Source organism: Stegodyphus dumicola, chromosome 11, assembly GCF_044657685.1.
Source record: "Stegodyphus dumicola isolate Sdum_Otavi_A_Nest chromosome 11, ASM4465768v1".
NCBI lineage: Eukaryota > Metazoa > Arthropoda > Arachnida > Araneae > Eresidae > Stegodyphus > Stegodyphus dumicola.
In genome coordinates, this window is record NC_140778.1 from 117,080,395 (window position 1) to 117,104,941 (window position 24,547).

The following is a 24,547-nucleotide window of genomic DNA, read 5'->3' on the forward strand; positions in this document are numbered from 1 at the left end:
ACCAGGCTGAATCATCAGGCATTCGCTCTCCCAAGTGGGAGATTTAATGGCGGCTGTGTAGTTACGGTGCAACAATTTTTTGTGTTTTTTTGTGTAAAATGGGCGGATGTGCAGCTATTAATTGTTCAAATCATTCACGGAAAGGTCATACATTGGTAAAATTTCCTAAAAATGAAGAAAGAAGAAAAATATGGGTAAATAATTGCCGAAGAGACAATTGGAAACCTGGTCCAGGCGCTGAACTTTGCTTAGTAAGTATAATGTTAATTACGCCTTCATTTAGAGTTTATATCTTCTCTGATGTTTATAATGTGCAAGTAAAGTGAAATTCTTGTGTACAATAACCTGAGTATCTGCTAATTTCTGTAATAATAGCTATAATTAAATTAGTCTAGGTTAATGTACCCGTCGCCAAACATCGCCAATGTGGATGTTTTGAATGTGGAAAAGAAATTTCTCTTCTAATATAAAGCGCAGATTTTGTTTTCCTGTGCTAATTGTGGAATTTATACTAATGTAACATGAAAATCATTAGCATATTGAAATTTATTAAAAAATAAATAATAATTTGGAAAGTCAAGATAAAATCTGAATGTTTGCTAAAGATATATGTAACATTATACTATAGTTGCAATATCGTTGGAATGATATATAATTTTTTTCTTTATTTTATAATCACTGTTGTTAAAAAGTTAGATGAGTTGCTTATGCACGGTGCCCACTACTGTTTCTTGGTTAAAATAACTTCCAGAATTTTGACATTGACATCTGAAGTCAATAGAATAAATTGAATAGTATGAGACAAAATATATATAATCTGACTTCAATAATTGCAAGTACCATATATTTATAATCACAGTATTATACAATTTGGAAATTTTAAAAAGATAATAAGAGTAAAGATTTAGAAATGAATGCAGAACATTCAAATAAGCACAGAAAACTTGTGAAACTGCATGTGTACTTTTCAAAAATAATTGTAGTGTTTTTAATGCATGTGTAGTGTTTAATGCATGCATAACAATCAAATAAATCTGCCTGTAATGATGAATTTCAAAGGCCAAGCCAAAATTCTTTCATGAATTTGATACTTCTAAAGAATGTGATCTCCTCAAATTAAATCCTCATGACATTGATAAACAGTTATTACTGATCTGTGTTACAAAACAGATTTTTATACATGATAAATAATATTTTCTGAAGCGTTATTTTGTGTTGTCATCTCTAAATAAAAAATTGCCTACAAATTCAGAAAGCTACTGAACTATGTTCTAGAGTTTTTAATAACTTTAATTGGATATGTCTGTGCCAATGTAATTTAAAAAATAGTCGTTTAAACTGGCCTTGATGCTTTTTAAAATGCATGTTGGCACTGTGCTCCGAAATTAGGGCTATGTTTTGAATGATTAGAGAATTAAAAATTAAATATTTCAGTTAGAGCAATAAACATTACTACAATTATAACAAGAATCATAGTCTGCTCTAATTATAAATGTATTTATCGGCCTAGTATCTTAAAAGTTGGGTGTAGTGAACTCTTATTTTCTTATCTATTGTAAGAGCACTATAGCAAGAAATATAAAGTTTTATTTTAGTTGTTTTTAATGTTATAGCAAAACACTACTTCATTTAATTTTTGGATAATGTTCTAAAGAACACCTTAAATTATAGGCAAAAAATAAATATTGGATAATTAAATTCTGTCCAAGCTTACAAGATGCTGCTGCTGATATGTTAGACATGGTTTGTTTATTGTTTCACTTTTTTATAATACTGGGCCTAATTTAATTACCTGCATATTTATTTATTGCCTATACTTACTTACAGTTCATGCTTGCTGCCTTTGGCACAACCTCACTGTGTGGTTTGTTTTTTTGTACTTTTATTTATTTTGTGTACTTTTTTTTTATTACTTTATGTATTTACAGGATCATTTTGAGGAATCTCAATTTGAGTCACTATGCAAAGATAGAAAAAAACTAAGAAAAACTGCAGTACCATCACTCTTTAGCATTCCAAATCCACCACCATCTGTAACTGACAAGAGGATAAGAGAAGTAAGATGTCCTAAGCCAAATACTGAAGTGGTAAATTATTTAATATTCTCCAAAAAAATTATTGAAAAAAATCATTGTTATTACAAATATATTAATTCATCCAACCATTGTTTAAAAAAATAATCACAGCATAACATGTTTACTATTTCTTTTTGAATTTAGGAAACTCTACCTGCTTCAAATGAAGAGTTGTTAAAAAAAAATAGAATTCCTTGAGCAACAGCTTCAAGAAAAAGATGCAAAATTGACATCATTTTTGTCCGATGAGCAAGTAGGAGCCCTTGCTGTGCAGTCAAAAAGGAACTGGTCAGAAAAGTCCATTATAAAAGGACTGAAGATGCGATTTGCTTTGGGCAAACATGGATATAATTACCTCAGAAGTACTGGATATCCAGCACCATCGTACAGTACCTTGAACAGGAGGATTAGCGAAATAAAAATAAATTTCGGCATTTTAGAAAATTTGTTTTTTTTCCTCAAGACAAAAGTTCATTCATTGGATGCTCTTGATAGGAACTGCTGCCTTTTAGTTGACGAAATGGAAATAGCTTCATATCAAGATTTTGATACATCGTCTAAGTCATTCATTGGAAATGTTACGTTAGGAAAACCTGCAGTTGCTAAGCATTACACTATTGTAATGCTTAGAGGCCTTAAAACATCATGGAAACAGATTGTTGCCAATGAATTAACAGGGCCTTCAACATCAGGTTCTGACATGAAAGATCTAATTCATAGAACTGTAGTAGCAGCTACAGAAATAGGTTTAACTGTAAGAGCCTCTGTTTCAGATATGGGAAGCAATAACAGAGCAATGTGGTCGTCATTGGATGTATCTGTCTCTAGGACAGATAGGAAGACAAATTACAATATTGGAGGACCTGATGTTTTCATTCACAGTATTGCAGATGTACCACATCTCATTAAAAACATGAGAAATGCATTTCTTTCAAGTATTATGATATTACCAGAGGAATTTCGCCAGCAGCATGCCTTGCCATCGAGGATAGTATCTTCAGTGTATGTGAAACGACTCTGGTCAAGTGAGATAGAATCAGATGCTGCCCTGAGATCTCTACATCACTTGAACAGAGTTCATCTCTTCCCAACACACTTTTCCTCGATGAATGTGGCATCTGCTGTGCAATTGTTTTCTGTAAAAACAGCTGCTGCTATTGAAAAAGCAGTTATTTTACACCAAGTTGCAAAAGAAGCATTAACTTCTGCATGGTGGCTGAGACTTGTAGCAGAATGGTTTACAATTATGACTGCAAGGCATCCAAAAAAAGGCATCACTATCAAAAATCAAGATGAGAAATTTAATATTTTATTGAAATTCATTCATGTGACTGAAACTGTTCAGTTTGGAAAAGCATGGAAGCCATTTCAAACTGGCATTATTATGAGCACATTGAGTGTTGTGAAACTCTCAAAAGAATTATTTTCCGAGGGGTTTACATTTTTCTTACCAGGCAGGTTGACACAAGATGCGCTGGAAAATGCCTTTTCACAGATTAGACGAAAGTCGGGTGCAAAGCCTACTGCTTTGCAAGCCAAGAGAGCACTGAAATTAGTGTGCCTATCACAGTTCATTTCGGATATCAATAATCCAAATTATTGTTCTGAAAGTGACCACAGCCTCTTTGATGCTTCTGAATTAGAGGTTGCTATCAGAAAGGAGGTCTTGCATCCTATCTCCAATTCTGTAGTGCCATCTACCTCTTCTGCAGTGGCAGTGAAACGTCGCTTGCCCCCAGCTGTGGAAGAAAATGATATACATTACATCGCAGGAGCCATATATAATAAGTTGTTGAAAAAAAAAAGCATATGTGAAAATTGTAAAACAGCTATGACCATTTCAGAGGACATGCTGGAACCTGACATACCCGAGCATCGCACAATTCTTACAAAACACAGCAATAAAGGTGGACTGAAGGTCATCTCTTCAGGAATGTATCGAATATGTAGGGAAGCTGAACGAGAATTTCAAAAATGTAAAGATGTACTCCTTCGTTTATCACAAAAGAATTAGTTGAAAGAATAATTGATAAATGTACGCATGTGGCCATGCCAGAATGCTGTAATCTTAAGAAAGTAATCATTGATAATTTTTTTATTACTAGATGCAAAGGCCTTACACAGCATCTTATCAACAAAAGAGCCCATAACGTTTCATATTCATCAGCATCGGCCAATAAGAAACAAAAAGTAAAATAATTTTAGAAGGTATGTATGTTTTATATTAAATAATTTATGTGTTTTATGTAATGTGTATTACTTTTTCCTAGGCTACGAGTATATAAATTTCTGTGTTTGATGTTATATATGTTACTTTCTGCTAGGCTATGAGTATATTATTATGGTATTATTTTCTTGTTTCTAATATATAGAAATATAGCATATTTTCCAGTATAAAATTTCAGTTAAGTTTTACTTAAAAGTATGGGAAAGCAGATTTGTTTCATGCATGATCTTTATAATACTGGTATGAAATAAATGAATTTTAATCTGTAAACAATTTTTTGTTAATATTGAAATGTGTTTCTTTGGATACATTTTTAGGCACTTGTGGATCATGTCAGACAACATGCAATAGAGAAACGTTGTCCATGTGCATAAATTTTCCCATTGTGTTACTTCATTTTATCTAAATTTCAAGGATAATTCTTTTCATTTTTATATGGCATGTTATCAGTATAAAGGCTAGTGAAAATAAATTGGTATGTGTATCTGTTTTTGAAGTGTAATGCTTAAATAAAAAGATGGTGTGTGTTTCTTCATTTAAACAAAATTTCAAGGATAGTATTTTTCAGCATTGTACTGTTTGTTATTTCTCAATGTAAAGGGTAACAAGGGGAAAAAAACTGGTATGGTACATCTGTTTTTTAAGCATGATAATTTTATTTATTTCTTTAGTGATGCATATATAGAGAGAGAAGGTATTTGGTCCAACTGAAGTTATAATAAATCTAATTTTACTAGATCTCTTTCTCCCGTCAGGTGTAGAAAATTTTCAAATGCAGAAAGTTTGTTTGCAGAATTAATTCATTTCTGATAAACTTATTATCATTAATTTTTTATATAACATGTTATTAAGTTACACATTTGACTACTGTGTAATAAACTTGTATTTAGGGCAAAAAATTAACTATTTTGCAGCTGGTGACTAATATCATATGCTTCTAAGAATATTACTTTTAACTTTTTTCATAATTTTTGTATTTCAGGAACATGAAACTGTTATTTTGATATACTTAAATAATAAAAGTGTGTATCTGAATCAATTAATGGATACAAATATTTTACAGTTATTTTTAGAAGATATTTGCCATATTGCTTCTAATAATTCATAAAGTATGTTAAAATATAGGTAAATAATTTGGTGCAGAATTCAAATTTAGGGTTTGAAATATAGTGAATCATGAGACTAAATGATTTTTATTGTCATGATTTGCCTGGGCTTAAGAATGTACTTTTCGCCCGGTGGAAATTGTCATCAAACTGTCCTGAACAGGCTTTTTGTTGATAATAACTTCCAGGCTTATCAGTACCTCCATTTGAGTGGAGGGTATACAAATATAGTACCCAATTTAAATTACATTGTGATTATAATAATATTGTGGTATTAAATAAGTGATTATAATTACAATTTAGATAATTGCATTGTAATTATATTACATTGTATCTGTGAACTCTTAATTTCATTACTTTATGCAATTATGTTGTAAGTGCATAATCTAATTGCAATAATATAATCTATTCACAATTACAAAATAATTATAAATGCAGTTACATCTTAAATAGAGGCCATTTTAATACTTTTAAATTTTTGCAAGATAACTTCCCATTAAGGTTCATTTGGAGGAAACTATGCAAATACTAAAAAAGAAATTATGCTAAATTTACATATTTTGTACAGTAGTTTCTTGTTATAATGCTGTTCAATATATCTTCAATACTTTTGTAAATTTAACGACATTCATTGCAATCACTGTGGTGCTTTAAAAAGAAGTTTCTTAGTTATGCTTTCTAATAAGAATGTGTTAAAAATTAAGTATTATGTATAATAACTAGCAATTAAAAAACCTTGACTGCATGAAAATGCTGTTGCTGTGTAAAATAGAAAATAAGCTTATGAAAGATAGAAATAAGCTATTTTATGACTATTAGAAATTTTGAATATTAGAAAATAAGCTATTTTATGCTTTGAAATGAATTACGTGGGGTTAAGTCGTCCTTTTACAATTTAAGAATGTGGTTAACACACATTCTTAAATTGGACAGGTTTTATCTAAATTATTAGTATAAAATATATAAACTAGGAATTATTTTGTAACATAACTCAAATTACAAAATTCATTCTATATACGTTCAAATTTATTATCTTTTATGGAATAACTGTTTTTTAATTTAGGTAAAAATTGGATTTTTAGAAGTATTACAAATACAATGCAACACAAAGGTGATCTGATTGGAGAGGAAGGACTTTTTATTACGGTTTCTAGTTCGTATTTATATTACATTTGGTGAAAATCATCCAAAACACAGAATGCTGTACTTTCTTCTTCCATATATGTTATGAAATATTTCACACATTTAAAAGAAAGTGTTTCTTCAGAGTCTTGCACAATTATTTCCATATACCTCAGACTAAAATGACAACATATTCTTAAGTTATTTTTTTAGTATGAATTTAGTGTTTTTATGGAAATTTTTGTTAAAATGTCATTAAGATAAATTTATTTGCACTCTACGCTTTAACTATTTCCCCATTTGACACTATTGAAAGTTTTTATTCATATCTTATTTATTTTAGTCTGCTAACAAAACTGAAACATCTAAAGAATAAGTTATTTTGAATATGTTTACAAAATATACGCGAAATTTTTATTTAAGTGAAAACGTCTATCTACTATTCGAGAATTAATAAATTATCCGAAAAGTTTATGTGCGCTGAATGCCGCGCGTCTATAAAATAAATCTTTAAAAAAACAGCAGACATTCAGCCAGCGTGTGCGATAAACGCGCCAAAATTGGTAGCGCGGTCCCTCCCTCGCCAAGAGAGAAAAGTTAGTGATTCAGCCTGGTTTAGAGGAGCCTTACATAGATACAGTATTACTATATCTATTTAGTACTCTATATAGTAATACTAGATTACTATATCTATGGTAAAGGCGCATGTTAAAGGTTTGTGCTATTTCTTAGGACCAGGGTGTAGCTAGAAGGGAGGCGAAAGGGAACATATGTCCTCGGAAGCAGAATCCAGTGGGCACCAAATTGACGTTACAAATTTTTAGAATGAAATGTTTTTCACTCTTGGCAAAGAGGAGGGGAGAGAGATCCTCATTTTTCCCCGAGCTATTCATCATTTCTCTTTAGCACTACGTTGGTTCATGTCATTCATTTTATTAATCATTTTTAGTGAACGACACTCCATAGACATTTGTGCTTGATAATGATCAAAAAGCGGAAATTTGGAATATCATATTATAAATATTAGCGATGTGGTTCTTTTGCTCAACATCAAGGCTAGTGCGGTAGCATCAAAGGCAATATTTAGAGATGGGAAAATTTGTCAAATTTAGAAAAAGCTTCGGTTTGAGAGCTATCTTCGTAAGAGGAGGGATGCCTTCTTGAAGAAAATTTTGATAGGAACTGGCTAGCATTCACAACTGGAACTTTCGGTAGTAGAATTTTAAGAGCGGCAAAGATCGCAACAGGGTACAGAAAACAAAGGCTGGCCCACATCAACAATGATTCGTAGATTACTTACAAGGTGTGATAAATTTTTACACAATGCAGCAAATCAAAATTCATTGCAGGCATTTTTTAGGGGAAAGAAAAGGAAATTTAAATTAAAAAAAAAAAAACAGGAATTTGTAGTCAGGTTGGTATCGTTGACCCCTGCTCACTTTGATATCGTTGAGTTTTTTTACTCAAAATTAATTAAATTTTTGCAAAATATGAAAGAGATAATAAAATAAATTCGAAAACTCGAGCTTCTAGGTGGGCTCATACCTGGGCTACACGTCCGACGTCGGACGGTTTGCTCATACAAGTATGTTAATATATTCTAACCTCCTTGAGCTCATACATGGCAAAAATGTTAAATGTCCGACTAGCCTTCAATGCAAGGAGAGAGAGTTCGCAGTTTCCTCCACTATCGGGGAATGAAACTCCTCCCAACCAGCAGCTTCCATGTTTGTAATTTTCAAAACATTGAATTACGGCAGTGAAACGTACGTATTTGTAAGCTGTTCCGTGCATGTATTTTCCAGTAAAAATATGTTAAATTTATAATGAAATGCTTCGCTATTGTTAATTTCTTGTTTTAAAATTATAAAGATGATATCCGATTTCGTTACTATTCGTTTTCTGCTGAATTTCTGGATGTATAGGTAAGAATTATATTTGATTTTGCAAATATTTAATTAATTTTGAATACAAAATTATTTTTTAATTGTATATAATTTATCGGTTTGTGGGGTTTTTTCAGATAATCGGCACTTGACGAGGTTCCTGAAATCGCGTTCGCCAACCTGGGCAATAGGCGCCAAGCAATGGGAAGAGTGTTTAGGTTGCCTTAGATCCTAAATATCCAGAAGCTAAGATAGGGAAGAGGAAAGGGATATTTTCTTTAAATACGGTTGATACTTCGCGTTGGGTGTCGCGACTTTGCAAATAAATCTTTGTGCTGATGATCACATGACTTTGTCAGTAGACGTTTTGAATTTGCTGTTTAATTATTTTCTAAATAAATTAATTACAGTTGTAATTAGAATAAGATAATTTTATTTTTATACAAGAAAATTAAAAATTTTATTTTTATACAAAAAAAAATTTAAAAAAAAAATTACAAAATATGCTCCTCTTCCGTATTTATGGCTCACATTATCCCATGTGTATTTACATATAATTAATTCATAAATAAATTAATTAAAAATTTTAATGGGTCTCTAAACAAATTACTGCTGTTTCAGACTATCTCATTTGTACTGATTCCCTTTCATCCTTGGAGATCTTAAAATGTATTTCTTCTTCTAATAATATCATTATCGAAATTCAAAAAGAAGTGAAGAATCTAAAGGATAAAAATATTTCGGTTTCATTTTCATTTGTTCATGGTCATACAGGTGTTGTTGGGAACGAACGAGCCGATTTCCTTGCTAAGACTGCGACTAAGCGGGAAATTGACACTTTTGTCAATATCCCTAATTCCTTCTATAAGAAGGTCATGTATGAATGCATTGTGGAGTCGTGGAATCACGAATTCATTAATTCAAATAAAGGGAGTTTAACTAGATTTTTCTTTTCTATTAAAATGAGATTGTCGTGTCATCATTTCTTTACAAATTACAAATTAACCCAGTTTCTTACTGGACATGGGAATTTTAAAAGTTATTTGAACAGATTTAAGTTGAATCCTGAGTCTGTCTGTGACTGTGGCCTCGGCGGAGAAGAGAATGTAGAACATGTGCTTCTTCCATGTCCTAAATATGAGAGCGAAAGAAAAGTCTTGAAACTTGGACTGAAAAATTTTAATATTAACTGGCCTCCAGAGTTTTACCAATTTATTTCCGAGAGAAGTGCTTTTAACACTTTTTGTCAATTCATTGTAAAACTTTGTAATCATCCTTAATTTTATTTCAATTCTCTCTTGTTTATTTTGTATTGTGTTTCATACTTACTTCTGTAAGCCCCATGTGATACTATGTGGTACATGGGGAACTTGTTGAGTTTCTTTTAATAATAATAATAATAATAAAAAAAAAAAAAAAAATACTGGCCATTGGCATGCTGGGTGCGTTTTCCAGAGATCCATGGTTCGATTCCCGGTGAAGGCATTGCTTCTTTTGCATGACTCCTGCTTCCAAAAATTTCCTAATGTCTATACAAATACGATTTTTGAAGCGACGCAAAATGCCGTTCTGAGAGTCCTTCTAGGTTAACCCTCCTTTGGGCTAATAAACATTTATGCAACTTTTTTAGAGCAGTGAAAATGTAAGAACATACTTAATAAGAATTGGTGTGGGGGGGGGGAATCAGAGATTTTTTTTTTTAAATGTCAAATGATAAAGTTATTTATTGTAAAACTGTTCACATGTTTTGCCTTTTTGGTACATGCATAGACTACCATTGCACGTTTAGCACATATATCTTGTTCTCTAAGGTTTCTCCCTTAGACTACAAAATGTACACTGTCTGGATTTGCATTTTACTGGCACATGTAGTTCAACGCTTTTTTTAACATTAACAGGGGGCTTGGTCCTTTTCGCTTTGGTATTTGTTTCTCATTTGTATTATACTGCTGATTACTTCCATTCTGAACGATTTGAGTATTTCTAAATTGGGGTCACTTTCTGGATGCATTCAGTATGTAATGAAGGCATTTATTATGGTGACATCAATCAATCAATCAATAAAAAGATGCATCATTTTGTTTTACTTTTCTTCTCAGTTTTCCATAAGCTTTTTAATTGCTTAAAGTAGTCCATATTGCCCCTATTTTTACTGTATCCATAATTGCTTTTGGACATAAAATCTGAATTTTCTGTCCATTTTATTCTTTCCTTTCTACGGTAGATAAAATAGTGGGATGGTCTAGGCTAGATAAAATGGTAGCATATCTTTTGTCTTTCCATTTTAGATTAGTTATTTTATCATCAATGTCACAATGTTTTAATATTTATCTTCCATGAGCATTTTAGGAAAGTTTTAAAGTTCATCAGATGTAAAAAAACTTGTCCATGTACACTCTATGATTTTTACCACTCTTTGAGATGTTTTTCTACTTCCTGAGTTGTACCAGTATAAATTTCAAATTTACAAGCATAGCCGCTTCCATTGCTATGCATATACACTTTATTACCGCGTTTAGGTTTTAGGCAAGTACTGTTTTAGCGAACTTCTACCTTTGAAACAAATCAAACTTATTTTCCCCTGGTAAAATCTATCGAATTTTTCCGACAAATGATTCAACAGAGGCCAAATTTGATAAAGTTTGTCCTTTCTTTTTGGCATTAGGCTGTTATCACTCAAAAAGTTCTTCAAGTACAGCTAATACATCAGCTATTTCTAGTCCTTTATGAGGCCCTTTAAATCTCAGTAAAAGAAAAAAGAATATTTTAAATTAAAAAAAAAAAAAACTTTTAATGCAACTTCTATTTTTAATTAGAGAAAAATACATTTACATTGTACTTAAACCACACAAAATAATTTATAAAATAATGATACTAGCATAGGAACAAGCGTGTTGAGCACTGAGAAAAATCTCTGGAAATGAAAGATCTTTTTACAAGAACTAACAAAACACATTTTCACTGGGCAGGGTACACATTTTGTTTAGTAATAAAATAAGTCTGTGGTTTCAATGCCCTTTACCTATGTCCAAGTAAATATAAACACTCTATTTGACATCAGCACACACACCACTGAGAAGAGCAGTGGTTCAGAGCATTGTAACATCTGCTCTTCACAATGCTCTAGTGGCTCAATGGTTGTACCCTGAAACCCCAAAGCAAATGCCATAAATATACACAGGTTGTTTACGTATGTAGTTTAATTATTGCTAGAATTTTATTGTTTATGATAGAAATGATGATATACGATGAATAACTTTTGAAATTTAAAGTTGTTTATATTAATAAAAGGAAGTTATTTTGTCTCACTTAAAACAAATTTTAACAGGCATTCGATTTTAAGCACTAAGATCTAAAAATTTTTTTTAGATCATTTTGTGTTATTTCATAATTCATTTTGTGTATCATAGTCATTTTGTGTTATTTAGAGGTAAAAGATTAGTAATCAATTGGTTTTCAGTCAAAAATTTCAGAAAGAAGGAGGAAAAATTCAAAAATTGGTGTTTTCAGAAGGTCATTGCTACACGTCAAGAGGTTAAAGAGAAAATGTATTTTTCATAAAAAATTACATGTTGAGTATTTGTGGCATCAAATGTACTTTTGAATACTTTTTCTCTAAACTCTTTATGTCTCTTCAAATCAACATGTTATGCATACTACTCAAAATTAAGTTTTTAAAAAAAGAGAAAAGACAGGTGATAAATAATTAATTTTTAATTTAAAATACAATAATAAATACACAGCAAATACATTTCAATGACATTAAAAAAATTACATCGGAAGCCAAAGAATATCAAAAGAAAAATATTTCTTAAATATATAATACACTAGGGACATTCAAATATATTTCACACTTCCTTGACTTTAACATTTAACTGCAGAAGCAGAATCATTTTGTACGTGAGCATTATTTTATATAAAAATTCTATGTACAAAATAAATGAACAGTCTGAATATAATATCAGCTGAATCACTTTATACACTAATTCTCAAGCAGAGATCTTACAAAATTAATATGAGGAGGGTGGAGAAAAAAAAAAAAAAAAAAAAGAATTCATTCAAAATTGCATTATAAAGAAATGGCACAGACTAATGCAAAATTTAACACTACTTTGCAATCAAAAATGACCTTTTTTAAGGGGAAAAAAATCAGAAATGCACATATATAATTTAAAAATAGTAAATGCTTCGTATATCAAACAAATGTTCAAGCTACTAAAAAGGCCAAAAATAAAAGAAATTCTGAAATGCAGCTATAATGATCACAAAAAAACAATTTGCAAATTCTCTTTAAAAGATAAAAATCATAATAATCAAAAGAAACACAAACTGAAATATAACTTAAAATATAAAAATAATTTTAAAACTGTACATTTTGAAAAGAAAAAAAATCATAATTATCACAGGTTTCATAGATTTTTATTTTAAAATTACTATCCACTCTCAGAAAGTTACTATAAAATTACTATCAAAAACAATATAAACACTAAATAAGAATAATATCCACTATTAAAATGGATAATATTCATAAAAGATATAATCACTATATTAAAAGATATTCATTTAAGAGCAAATACCTTAAAGGTTAATAGCCAAGACAATATTCACTGAATAAAGATTAAATCTAATTGATATGAGATTTTATTTTATATAGCAAACTCATTATGAAAAAAAAATGTGTCAAAAATTATTTTTGCCTTATAACAAGTTAATTATTTTAGAATAAGAACATCAATATATAAACTATGAAAAATACAAAATTATTCTGAAACAGAACTATATGATAATGACTTAAGTATTATGATATAATTAATGCTGATGGTTGGATGATAGCGACTACTGAAGATGAATTCTTTTAATGATAAAAAAACCAGGAATGTAATATGTTCATAACACTAACATGATCTCTACATAGATGCCTTTTAAAAATATAATAATTCAGAATAACAAATACAACCGAACATAAATTTAAAGAAAAATTTTGTTATTAACCACACTGAATTATGATAGCTTTATTTATTTATTTATTTTTTTTTTTCTATTTTAGCTACAAAGCAAATATTTTTATGTTTAAATAGACATACTTCATGGTCTGCAATCTCTAAGAAAGAACTTTTTTATTCCACATGGAAGTTAAAAAAAGCATGACAGAATAAAATGATTTCATCATGCTGAAATCCTAATTTCCGATTTCACTTGCAAAATTCTTAAGAAGTATCTCAAACAGCACTTTGTTTAAGAAGAGATAGTTGGCTCCCAACATCATGTGGGTCTTGATCATCTTTTGGTGTAGAGATGGCAACTGGCGTTTTGGCACAAAGCTCTGATTCATGCCGTGTTTGTGGGGATACTACTGCTACAGGGACTTTGTTACCACTGTTGCCTAAGAATGGAAAGAAAAAAAAAAATAGCAACAAGCCATGCAATAAAAAATATGCAACTCAAAACATAATATTCATGCAAGCATTCAATTTCATAACACAGCAAAAATAAATGAAATTAAAAGAAACTTCCTTATCTGAAAATTTTGCATCCATATGTGGAAGAATTAAAACTAGTACTGCAATTTAAACAAACATTTAAATAAAATTTTCATTGATCTCATACACAGAAATATTAAACACTTAATATAAAAAATACATATCTATACTGTGGGCAATTATTCAAAAGCTTTCTAGTTTCACACATACATACATACAAAATTAAGATGTTTCTTGAAAAGTTTGAAAATAATATGTGCACACAGAAAACTGAAACCAGTGCATAAAAATCAGAAAATTTTTAAAAGTTTTACATTAAAAAAGTAAAGTTGAATGAATGTGTGAATGAGAATTAAGAAAATATGTGATAATAAAAATTTGAGAAATAGCCGTCTCACAAAGGTACTAAAAATAGAATACAATTTTGAGTGCCAGAAGAATATACACATTGAGAGATAACACCAAAATAAAACATGTGCAGAAACATTTAAAACTGTAAAAAAAAAAAAAAAAAAAAAAAAAAAAAGAGAGAGAGAGAGAGAGAGATTAAAATTATAGCTTAATAAATGTGAGGTTTTGAAGTAGCTATTGTAGTCCTATTTGTACATGAAAAAATTTAAGACAATGTCGGACTACCAAAGTGAAAATAAAATTTCTTATTGCATAAGAAATAAATTTATGATCTGAGAACCATGCCTCTATTTACAATTGTGGTTCCAATGCCGACATTTATAAAAGACCCATACAATATTAAAGAATGTTTTGTTTAAGAAACAAACACTTCACACTCATCACCACAGTAGCTTAAAAAACATCCCTTCAACAAGCTTTGAATCATATCATGTGAAACAAATACTAAACTACGGATAGGAGCAATTGTTTTTTTGCAGTACTGTTCTGAAATTGGCATTGCTCCTGCATTAAAAAGTGCAAGCAAGACACTAATAAACACTATGAAGGTATCATTTATATGCTGGATGAACCTGTAGACCAGCATGGGAAACTGCTTCTTCGTTGCGCAAATTCATGGCTTTTGCTCGGAAGTCCAGTGCTTTCACTACTTGACTGTGCTGCCTCCATACTTCAGGATTGACTACTCAAAAAAGAACATTAATGTTAATACACGTAAATGGTGGATTCATTTGTTTCAAGAGTGCTTAGTGAAAAAATATTTTATACAGAGTATTTTTTGTGAAGAAACAACGATTCTGACAACAACCTTTTGACTTTACAAAATGTTACGAGGAGCTAATGATTTAAACTCTACATGTTTTGGTTAATACTAAATTTTTGAGATAATGATTCTTTACCATTTTCTCAAATACACTGATTAAAAAATAGTTATGCAATTATTGAAGCACATTATGACTTCATATGCCAAAGATCCTGCAGAAGATTTAAGTCAGTTTAGCAGGATGTTTTGACTGTGAAGAATCATATAGTAAAAAAAACCAGAAATCTAACCAGTAACAGATGCTATCATTATACAAACTTCTCACACTAACTGCAATGGATGAGAAAATCCTAACAATGGGAAAAATGGGTACAGAAATTGTACAAGTGACTGATGGATACAAAAGGATGACAATGTACTGATAAATGATATTCTATCAATAATATCTCTTATATGTATCTATGATTACAACACAGAATCATTACAGCCACCATCGCAGTGCACCTTATAAAGTTTCTTATGTCTTTCAAGTTTGGGATGGTGAAACTACAGTACACATATTGCTTCTATTTATTTGGGCTCTGTATTTAACCATAAATGCTTTTAATGTTATTTAAGACTTTATATCTTACTTGATACGGTCTTATGGGATATAGATTTGATCATTTTTTAGAGGACTTGGAATGATCAGAACTTATATATAAAGTCTATGATGTAGCCAGATATAAATTAATGGTAGTTATTTAAGGCCATTTTGGTTTATCAAAGGTTTTATATACATGCTTTGCCTTCATAAAATGAAGGAGGCTTGTATGGCTGAATCTGCGATATGGAAAAAATGTAGTCAGATTTTTGTTGAATGAGTCAGTGAGAGTTCTGTACCAAATTATGTTGCTCATTTAAATTGTCTAGGCTGTTGCAAAACAAATGTGCATCAATGTATACAGTACTCATCAAAGTTCACGTATCATAAAATTTCATTCAGTTACTAAATTCACATATTGATTAAAATGCCATTAGAAAGACTTTCACAATGTGTTAAAAAGTTCAATATTTAAAGAATTACTAACACTTAATTAATCATAATATTTTATAAAGACACAGTAAAATATTGCAGTAAGGGCTTTTACCAAGAGATCAAATATTACAGATTAATAATAATTATCATAAACATAAATAAATAAAAATTACAAATTTTTTTAAAGATTTAATTTTTAAACAAAATAAGCAATAATTAAAAATGAATTTACAAGTCACATACACCGACTGCAATTATAGATTACCTTAAAAAGATGACAGACAATGCAATGATTATTAGAAAAATATTTGATCTATAATACGTTAAAAAAATATATAATATAATTGTCTGCGACTCTTGTGCTATCATATCCCAGGAGATAAACAAAAAACACCCTTTTTTTTATCAATACTGTTGAAAACCAGAAATAAATTAATGCTGCAAACTAACATTTTATATTTCCATTGCAACACCATAACCCAGAAAATATTTCTAGAAATACAGTTGCTAACTGAAGAAATTAGGGATTAAAAATGATGCTGAATTGTCTAATTAACATGTGGTTTACTAAAAACATTCCCCATTTTAATATATATTTCCAATACTTCTTTTCAGTGTAATAGAGATAATGATTCAAAGCTCACTGTACATAAAAACTTCAATAGGCAAAAAAAAAAAAAAAAAAAAAAAAAAGAAACAAACTTTTCTTGTAAATGAACGTATATCCACAGGCATTAACTTATTTGTTGATGTTTTAGCAACTGGCTACTTTTTGGTTCTTTTATTTATAATAAAAATTTCTCTGTGTAATTAATTTTGTGAATGCTCAGATGGAAGCCAATGTGCTGAACATTAAGAGTTGTAAAGAGATGTTGCATACTTACTCATAAGTCTCTCGGAGACATAAGATGCATTCATAAAATATTTATGCCAGCAGTTACATATAGCTACAGCATTTCCTTTAAGCATTTAGCCATTATAGAAATGATATTTTCCTTTCACTAACATTTTCTAATATTAAAAGATGATGTTGGCAGACATATATTCATTATTAAGAAAGATATATTCAATGGTCATGCTCTTTCACTAAAAGATACTTCACAGAATTTCAAATTATCATCTTATCTTCAATTTATAATGATTCTTAATTATGAAAATTAAGTTTTTAATTATTCATTTTTAGGATGAATAGATTAATAAATGCACAACTAAATTAATTTAGCAAACATTTTGAACACTGCAGCTGATATCCCCACTTATTTTTATACCTAGCACTTAACTGTATACTTTATTTTAGGACTGTAGAGTTGTAATCTCTACTTTTAGAAATCCCTACTCTTAGAAACACTTCCTATTTGATGCAGATAGAAAGATTCAGACAGGTCTCACAAAAATTCAAAAAGTTACACTATTAGATACATATATGTGAAATAAAACCTATATCAAATTTAAATACAAAAAATGGTTCTAAAAATATACATAAGCATGTTGGCAAGAGGGGGGGGGAGATGGAAGTAATAAATCCTGTTTTCTAAACTCTCTGAAAAGCCAACAAAGACAACAACAATCTGATATTCCAAAATGATTAAGTTTTTCAAGTTACCTACAGCATACTGCCAGACAATTGTGATAAAACTTATCAGCACCCCTTAAAGATTTGAGAGAGAAGATAAAGAGCAGAATATCTTGCAAAAGCTTAGCATTGAGATCAGAAGATATAGATGGATAATCAATACATACAGCAGCATGCACATTCACATAAGATATTGTTCTGCCAAACTAAGTCTGATGATGCGTATTATCATCTCTGCATAAACGTGAATTAAGAAGCCCTGGACCTCATCCCTGTTAATTAACCTCATACAGATCATCTTAACAAAATATCACTTCAAACTAAAATGATACCTTCATCTTTAATTACAATTAAAGAACTAATAATAGCATTTCTCATTTTCCTTAGATGAGATACATTTGGCATAGCCTTTCAAAATAAATCTTATCTTAAAACAACAAACTTCCCCAGGTTTTTCAAACTAAATGCTATTCATTTAAAAATATCACTCCTCTTTAAAGGAAAATGATAGGCATGAATAATGTTGGTCATACTACAAACAGACTTATTTAGAAAGGTTACTTGCAAACAAAGAAAGCTGATATTGATAATCCTGTTGCTGTAACAAGGACAGATTTATATGGGTTGGTATAGCCATATCTTTTAATGAGATAATAATTGAAGATAACAATAACCCAACATCTTACTTAATTTATTACTATAATGTTGAGAACTTTAGAACTTAGGCTTTAAAAAAAGAAAGAAAGAAAAGACATGCAAACAACATATATATACTTAAGAAGTAAACTTATGAAGTATAGTTTTTTAAATAAAGTTACATTTTTAAAATATTTTGTTTTCCTTTCACTTCTTAAATTTTGCTAACTAATTTACAAAATACTATACATTTCCAGTTTTTTAGTATTATTAAAAGTTATTTTAGTTTATTAAAAGGTTATTGTGATCTGTTAAGAGAATGTTCATTTTGCTAAGAGAAACATCTCAGAATACATGATGTAAATTTGAAAAACCATAATTTATCACAGAGGAGTTAGATACTTATTAAATTTATGGCCATTATATTGCCCATCATGCTACATACTTCCACTGCCAATGGCTACTACAAGGGCAGGGCACACTTAAATGCATTTATATTTCTAACCACTGATTATTCAAGCATACTCATGATGCTAATAGCATCTATAATAATTCCTGGAATAGTGAACTTAGCAGACTATTTCTGAGATCAGCTCTGCAATTAAAAAAATAATAATGCAGGCAATCTTTGGCCACAGTAATTGTGCTAATTTTAATACCATATTTGCTAAATATTTTATCTCACACAGTTTATCGCCTTCATTTACTAGATATAATATCTCTAACCAAGATAATGAATTTCATGTACATTCCCTATATAAGTTACTTTCATGATAAAAGACAACAAACAATTTCAGAAACTTGAATACCATAATTTCCAAATATTATAAAATATATAATAAAATACATAAATAATACAAAAATATTTATTAGTGCCTACTACATGCAGGGATAAATAAGTGTGCTAGGGAAATATGCAAAGAAAATATAAATATTTATTATCTACATTTATCTATAAATAGCCATCACATATACCATTATTAGTTGCTTGCTTATATTCAGACTAGAAGGATAGTGATTTGGATAATTTTTATAAATCTTCATTCAGAAATTTAATTAGAGAGTAAAATGAGAGGGAAGTATTTTCTCAGAAAAAACAAATACAGGTAAAAATTTCTTGCCTTTAAATAAAAAGCAACAAATGTATATATTATGCCTAATAGAAGTTAACAGCGGGGGAGCAAAACAACAAATAAAGTACACATACACACCTTAATAAAAAATCTCAGATTTCAAAATTTTGCTTTCTGTGTACTACTGCAGATATAAAGGATTTATGTGAACTCTACAAATTTTGCACATAATTACTATTCTACCACTAATAAATAATTAAAGCATTAATTTGTAGCACTGATCTTATGTAGTAATGGAATTTTACATATTTATTATCAATACTGTGTTTTAAGATTTAAAGTAATAAATCTAGTAGGAATGGGAGTGAATTCTAATTTAAAAAAAATAAAAGAACACATATACATAGAGGAAACTGTGATGAGGGATCTACTTAAGAAAATTACTCACCAACAGTTATCCAAGCTGAGGCAAAATGTAAATGTTAATGAGTTAGAACAGCACGAAAGCATACTCATTTTACATATTTTTAAAACATTCAGCACTCTTGGCATAGATTTTACCCGCCTCAGTTTAAAGCAAAAATTTAAATTCTCAACAATAAAATGAAGAGATACTGAAAAACAGGAAAACAGTCCATGAAAAACAGGAAACTGAACATTTTTGTTCACTTTATAGTTAATGTGAACAAAAATATTCACTTTTCTTTTATATGAAATCATAGACATAAAATATAATGCACCAAGCAAGAATAGCTGGAATTAAATGAAATTTATACAATGTAATGTAAGTTGATAAATATACGTGATTTTCTCATAGTACTGGAGCAAAAAGTTAAGTTTAATAAGAAAAACTATAAAACTGAAAGGCAGTAACAATACCCTGTTGAGCTGCTTCTGGCTTGAATACGAGATGAGATATAATTGAGCATGGAAGCTATGTTATGTTCAGGTTATGCATGTATTCTGCAGCATATTTATAAGCAGCTATTAGATTTTCACAAAAGCTTATAGCATATAAATAATCCTACATATGCTTAACTGGTTATAAATTTGGCAACCAGATACAGCAAGGAAAACTGTTAATCTGACAAAAACATTCCCAGAAAACTCTTACTATGTGTGTGTGTGGGGGGGGAAAGCTGAAAAATGCTTCTTAGAAGCTTTGTCATGAAAAGCAACGTTTGTAGTTACCAAATGCTCTGCACATATCAGTGACAGGGTTCATAGCCACATTTTAGTTAAAAAAATAAGCACCTATAAGCACTTTTCAAACACATTTTAAGAAAAAAAATAAGCAACTGTCTAATTGCATTATACACAACTGCATAACCTTAAAAATTAGATTTGTAATTTAAAATATGAGAAATGCAGTATTTATTAAGAGAGAATAAGCATTACCTCAACCATGGAAAATAATAATTTTTTTTTAAATTTTAATTAACAGTTCAATTTACAGAACTAGTTTACAATGAGAGAAAAAAAACTATGCAGAACTAAACTATATTACAAGATTTAAGGATGAAATTTCGGTTCAAAATATAGAAAAAATTAATAATAAGGCATATTTATTGTATTCGCTTGGAACCTAATAATAAATACAATTTATTTTTCCACTCATATTGATATTTAAATAATTTAAATCTAAATTCTGAACATTTTCTAAATTTTCATTGTATATCAGTTTTTCCTTAACAGATATTGCAAGCAAAGTAAATTAAGTAAAAAAGAGGAACATTTCTGAAATCAGAAGACAGAAATTTGCTTCATGCAGTCATCTTTTAACAGTAAAAGCTTAACTAACCCGCATACTTGGAAATTGGCCAATATTCGGACAGTCGAGCGTAATTTGAAAAAGAGGAGCGGGGGGTAGACTGTAGCCACTCTTTAAATTTTTCCACTAAATAAATGCTTTTGACATTTCGATATGTGCATCATATAAAAATAAACTAATAGAACTGAAAAATATTCTGCTTAGCAAGCACAATAAAACTCTTTTAAGTGTTCATAAACAAATCTCAGACACAACATCAAAATTAATTATCTCTGAAAAATATCGCAAACGTTATTGCGCAATACGTGCGCCGTAATTCTACCCTATGTTATATTACGCAATCGGAATCAACAGCTGCCGGTATTGGGAGAATAAAGAAGTAAATAACTGGGGTGTTTTTCATTCTAATTTTCAACAGACGGCGTTAAATTTCGCGAATAGAATCATTCTTCGCTTGGGTTGGTAGACCGCAGAACTTTTAGTCCTATTCAATCCAGATTGGAAAGTGACAAAAAAAAAAAAAAAAAAAAAAAAAAAAAAAGTCCATCACTTGTTTTGCAGCGAACTGCAGTGGTTTCAATATTCGAGATTTTGCGGAGAAAGGGGAGAACCTCCCAATCTTCGTACTGTATAATGTATTGGCCAAAAAAATGAAATTATTTTGACTATTTGATTACTTTTTCTTTATTTAAGCCATTCCGAATATTATTCTTTAGAAAGCTAATCTGTGTTAAAAAACAACCATTTTTGGAAGTTTACTATACTTCAGCAGTTACTGCAACTATGTTATTATAAACATTCATACATATGCTCATAATATAAGCATAACGATCATAATAAACACGAATATGAACTGATCAAGTGGAACGAGAATGCAAATTATTAAGATCTTGATAGAAATTCAAGCGTGTGTAATATTTGGGTGGGAGGAAAAGAATGCCGAATGTAACGGAATTCTACTGCTTTCGCAATTCTTTGACCAATAGAAAGACGGGCACCTGTCTGTACTCTTTGTGCACACCAAAGGTTATGTTAATGCAGAGAAAGGGGAAAAAGCTATTTCTGGGAGTATGATTCACCATTTGACATTCCATATTAAGAAGAAAAGTTGTTTATTTAGTTTCGGCTTTGGTACCGGGAAAAATAGCGCGTTCATTAAAAAAAAGCACTAAAAGCAAAAAATAGGCACTAAAAACAAAAAATTAAGAGCTTTAAAGAAAAAGTAAACACCAATAAGGGCCTTTATATTTTATTTTCAAATATAAGGACTTATAAGCACTTATAAGGACTGCTACGAACCCTGAGTGAGTTCTTTGTATCTCTCATATTACCACTTGGGGTGACTAAATATCACATGTGATAGCTCCTCAGATCACTGCATTAGCAGTTGTGGCAGTGCATTGGTTCACAGCAGTACTAAAGTACTGACCGTGAAGCTTCTATACAATATCAATCTATCATTCTCTCTTAGAAAGATTTGTTGCAAAAAATAAGACAGTTCCATAGCCATTCAGATTCCTTATTTATGACACTACTGCAAAGTAGTGGCAATGACCGACTTTCAGCTACAGGGCATATAATTGATATAGTGATATTAAATGCCCTTCTAAGCACTTGGACATATTTCATTAGATAAAATTATATAATGTCACCTGTCTCTGGATGGTAGACGAGGAATTTGCTAAAGCTGCTTATACTTGTTGACAGATGAAAGGTTCTTTCAAATGATGGTTTGTTTGGCTCATTTGAAGCCTATCACATGCTATGTCATAAGCTAGAGCTCGCAACATCACCGACGTCAGAATAGCCTAGTTAACAGGTAATTCTACAAAAAGCTCATACTATTTCTCAGTAAAATGCTATGTGTCATTTCAGAGTTTGTTATCAGATCAAAATACATTTGACTTTGTCTATGTCTATGGCATGTCTAGCTTCAGTAAGGTATCAACAATCAAAATGAAATAATGTACAAGTAGCCTTAAAGAGTTCTTATAAGTGAATAAAGAAAGCATTATCTGAAACCAGTGGCAGTAGTGTAGCAAGAGCTTTTGTCACCCAAAGCACAGCCTAAATTTGCCACATGTCTTGATATACAAACAAATAAATAAAAAACATTTCAGAGCAATACACAGGGAAATAAATCCTAAATTTAATTTTTAAGAAAAACACTTAAAAATTATATTATTTAACTATCACTCTCCCCCCTTTTTTTGTTTTGTTCGTGAAATCATTAGTGACATTATAGAGGTTTTATTTCATTGCTCTTATGTAGAGAGTAGAGAAATATTTCTTAAATGCAAAATACACATTTGTAGTTCTTAAATGATTTTTCTTAGAAAATGCTTCTCACAAGTAGCAACACTTGAGCAACTAAAAGTATGATAGTAACAATATCTTTAAATTATTCTAGAGATTGTATTTTAGAATAAACTGCAAAATTCAAAATGAGTACTTTTCCACATTCTTATTTTATTTTTTAAGCAACAGTGGAACTAAAACTTTGAAATACTTCCTTCTTGGATAGAAACTCTTCTCCTTATTTATGTCACTGCAATCATAATTTAGTTGATATTTACAATTTTCATTCAAAAGTTTCGACTGAATAAAATAGGTATAACAACAGTATGCAGAGTTTGAAAACTAGAGGTGATTTCAGTTATTATTTTAGCTAAAGTAAAATCCCTATAAAATAATGTTTCATGTAAAAAAAATGGTGCCCCTGAAACCTGTGCCACCTGGGGTGGATTATTGCCCGCCACTGACTAGTTGTAAGACCTTGTGTCCAATTATACCATGACTGTAGCCATTTATATGCCTGAGTTGATATATGCTGTTTTGTAATAATCCAACATTTCTACATTATTCTTTTTGCTAATAAGTACACATTAGATTTTTAAACTTTTTTTAGTTTTATATTTTTACACATATACTAAGTGATTACACTCTGTAATTAATGAGATACATTAAAATTAATATGGAATGTAACAGAAATAACCATCAGCAAGCAAGCTATAAGCAAACTAGCTTAGCTAGACACAGGAAAATGTCAAGCTTTTCAGTTCCTGTCAACTGACTTAGCATGAATTTATCAACAAATGTTTGAAACGGTTTTCAAACATGACATTTTTCTAGTTTTTAGCCATGTTATTTGTGAATATACATATTATTATTTCTTGTTTTTCTAGTCATTACTGAATATCTAAACTGTAACAAACTAACATAAATTTTTAACAAAGGGGAAAATGATAAATGAACATACACAATTTTCAAAAGCTTGATAAGAATTCATAAATAATTCTATTTCATTAATTAGCATATATTTCCAGAACCTTTTTAGGATAGAGGTAATGTTATAAATTATATTGTCAAGCTGCAATGAAGTTTTTATTTCAACTGATTACATTCA

At 30.1% G+C, this 24,547-nt stretch overlaps 2 protein-coding genes across 6 annotated transcripts in view; one reads left to right on the forward strand and one right to left on the reverse strand.

Annotated features, from left to right (window-relative positions):
- Positions 1-2: 2 nt before the first annotated feature.
- Positions 3-2,354, forward strand: LOC146994365 (peroxynitrite isomerase THAP4-like). Its single transcript, XM_085827131.1, has 3 exons — positions 3-251; positions 1,929-2,087; positions 2,220-2,354. Exons 1-3 carry the CDS (start codon positions 99-101, stop codon positions 2,271-2,273), a joined length of 366 nt encoding a protein of 121 aa, XP_085683257.1. The 5' UTR covers positions 3-98; the 3' UTR covers positions 2,274-2,354.
- Positions 2,355-12,112: 9,758 nt separating this feature from the next.
- The window catches only part of app (Palmitoyltransferase app), a 66,985-nt gene continuing 54,550 nt past the window's right edge, over positions 12,113-24,547 (reverse strand). For 4 of the 5 annotated variants that reach the window (XM_035355865.2, XM_035355843.2, XM_035355851.2 and 1 more), the window contains one exon: positions 12,113-13,799. In XM_035355865.2, the coding sequence (XP_035211756.1) occupies positions 13,636-13,799 (164 nt within the window). In that variant the 3' untranslated portion in view covers positions 12,113-13,635. The other variant, XM_035355882.2, reaches the window with a different exon arrangement.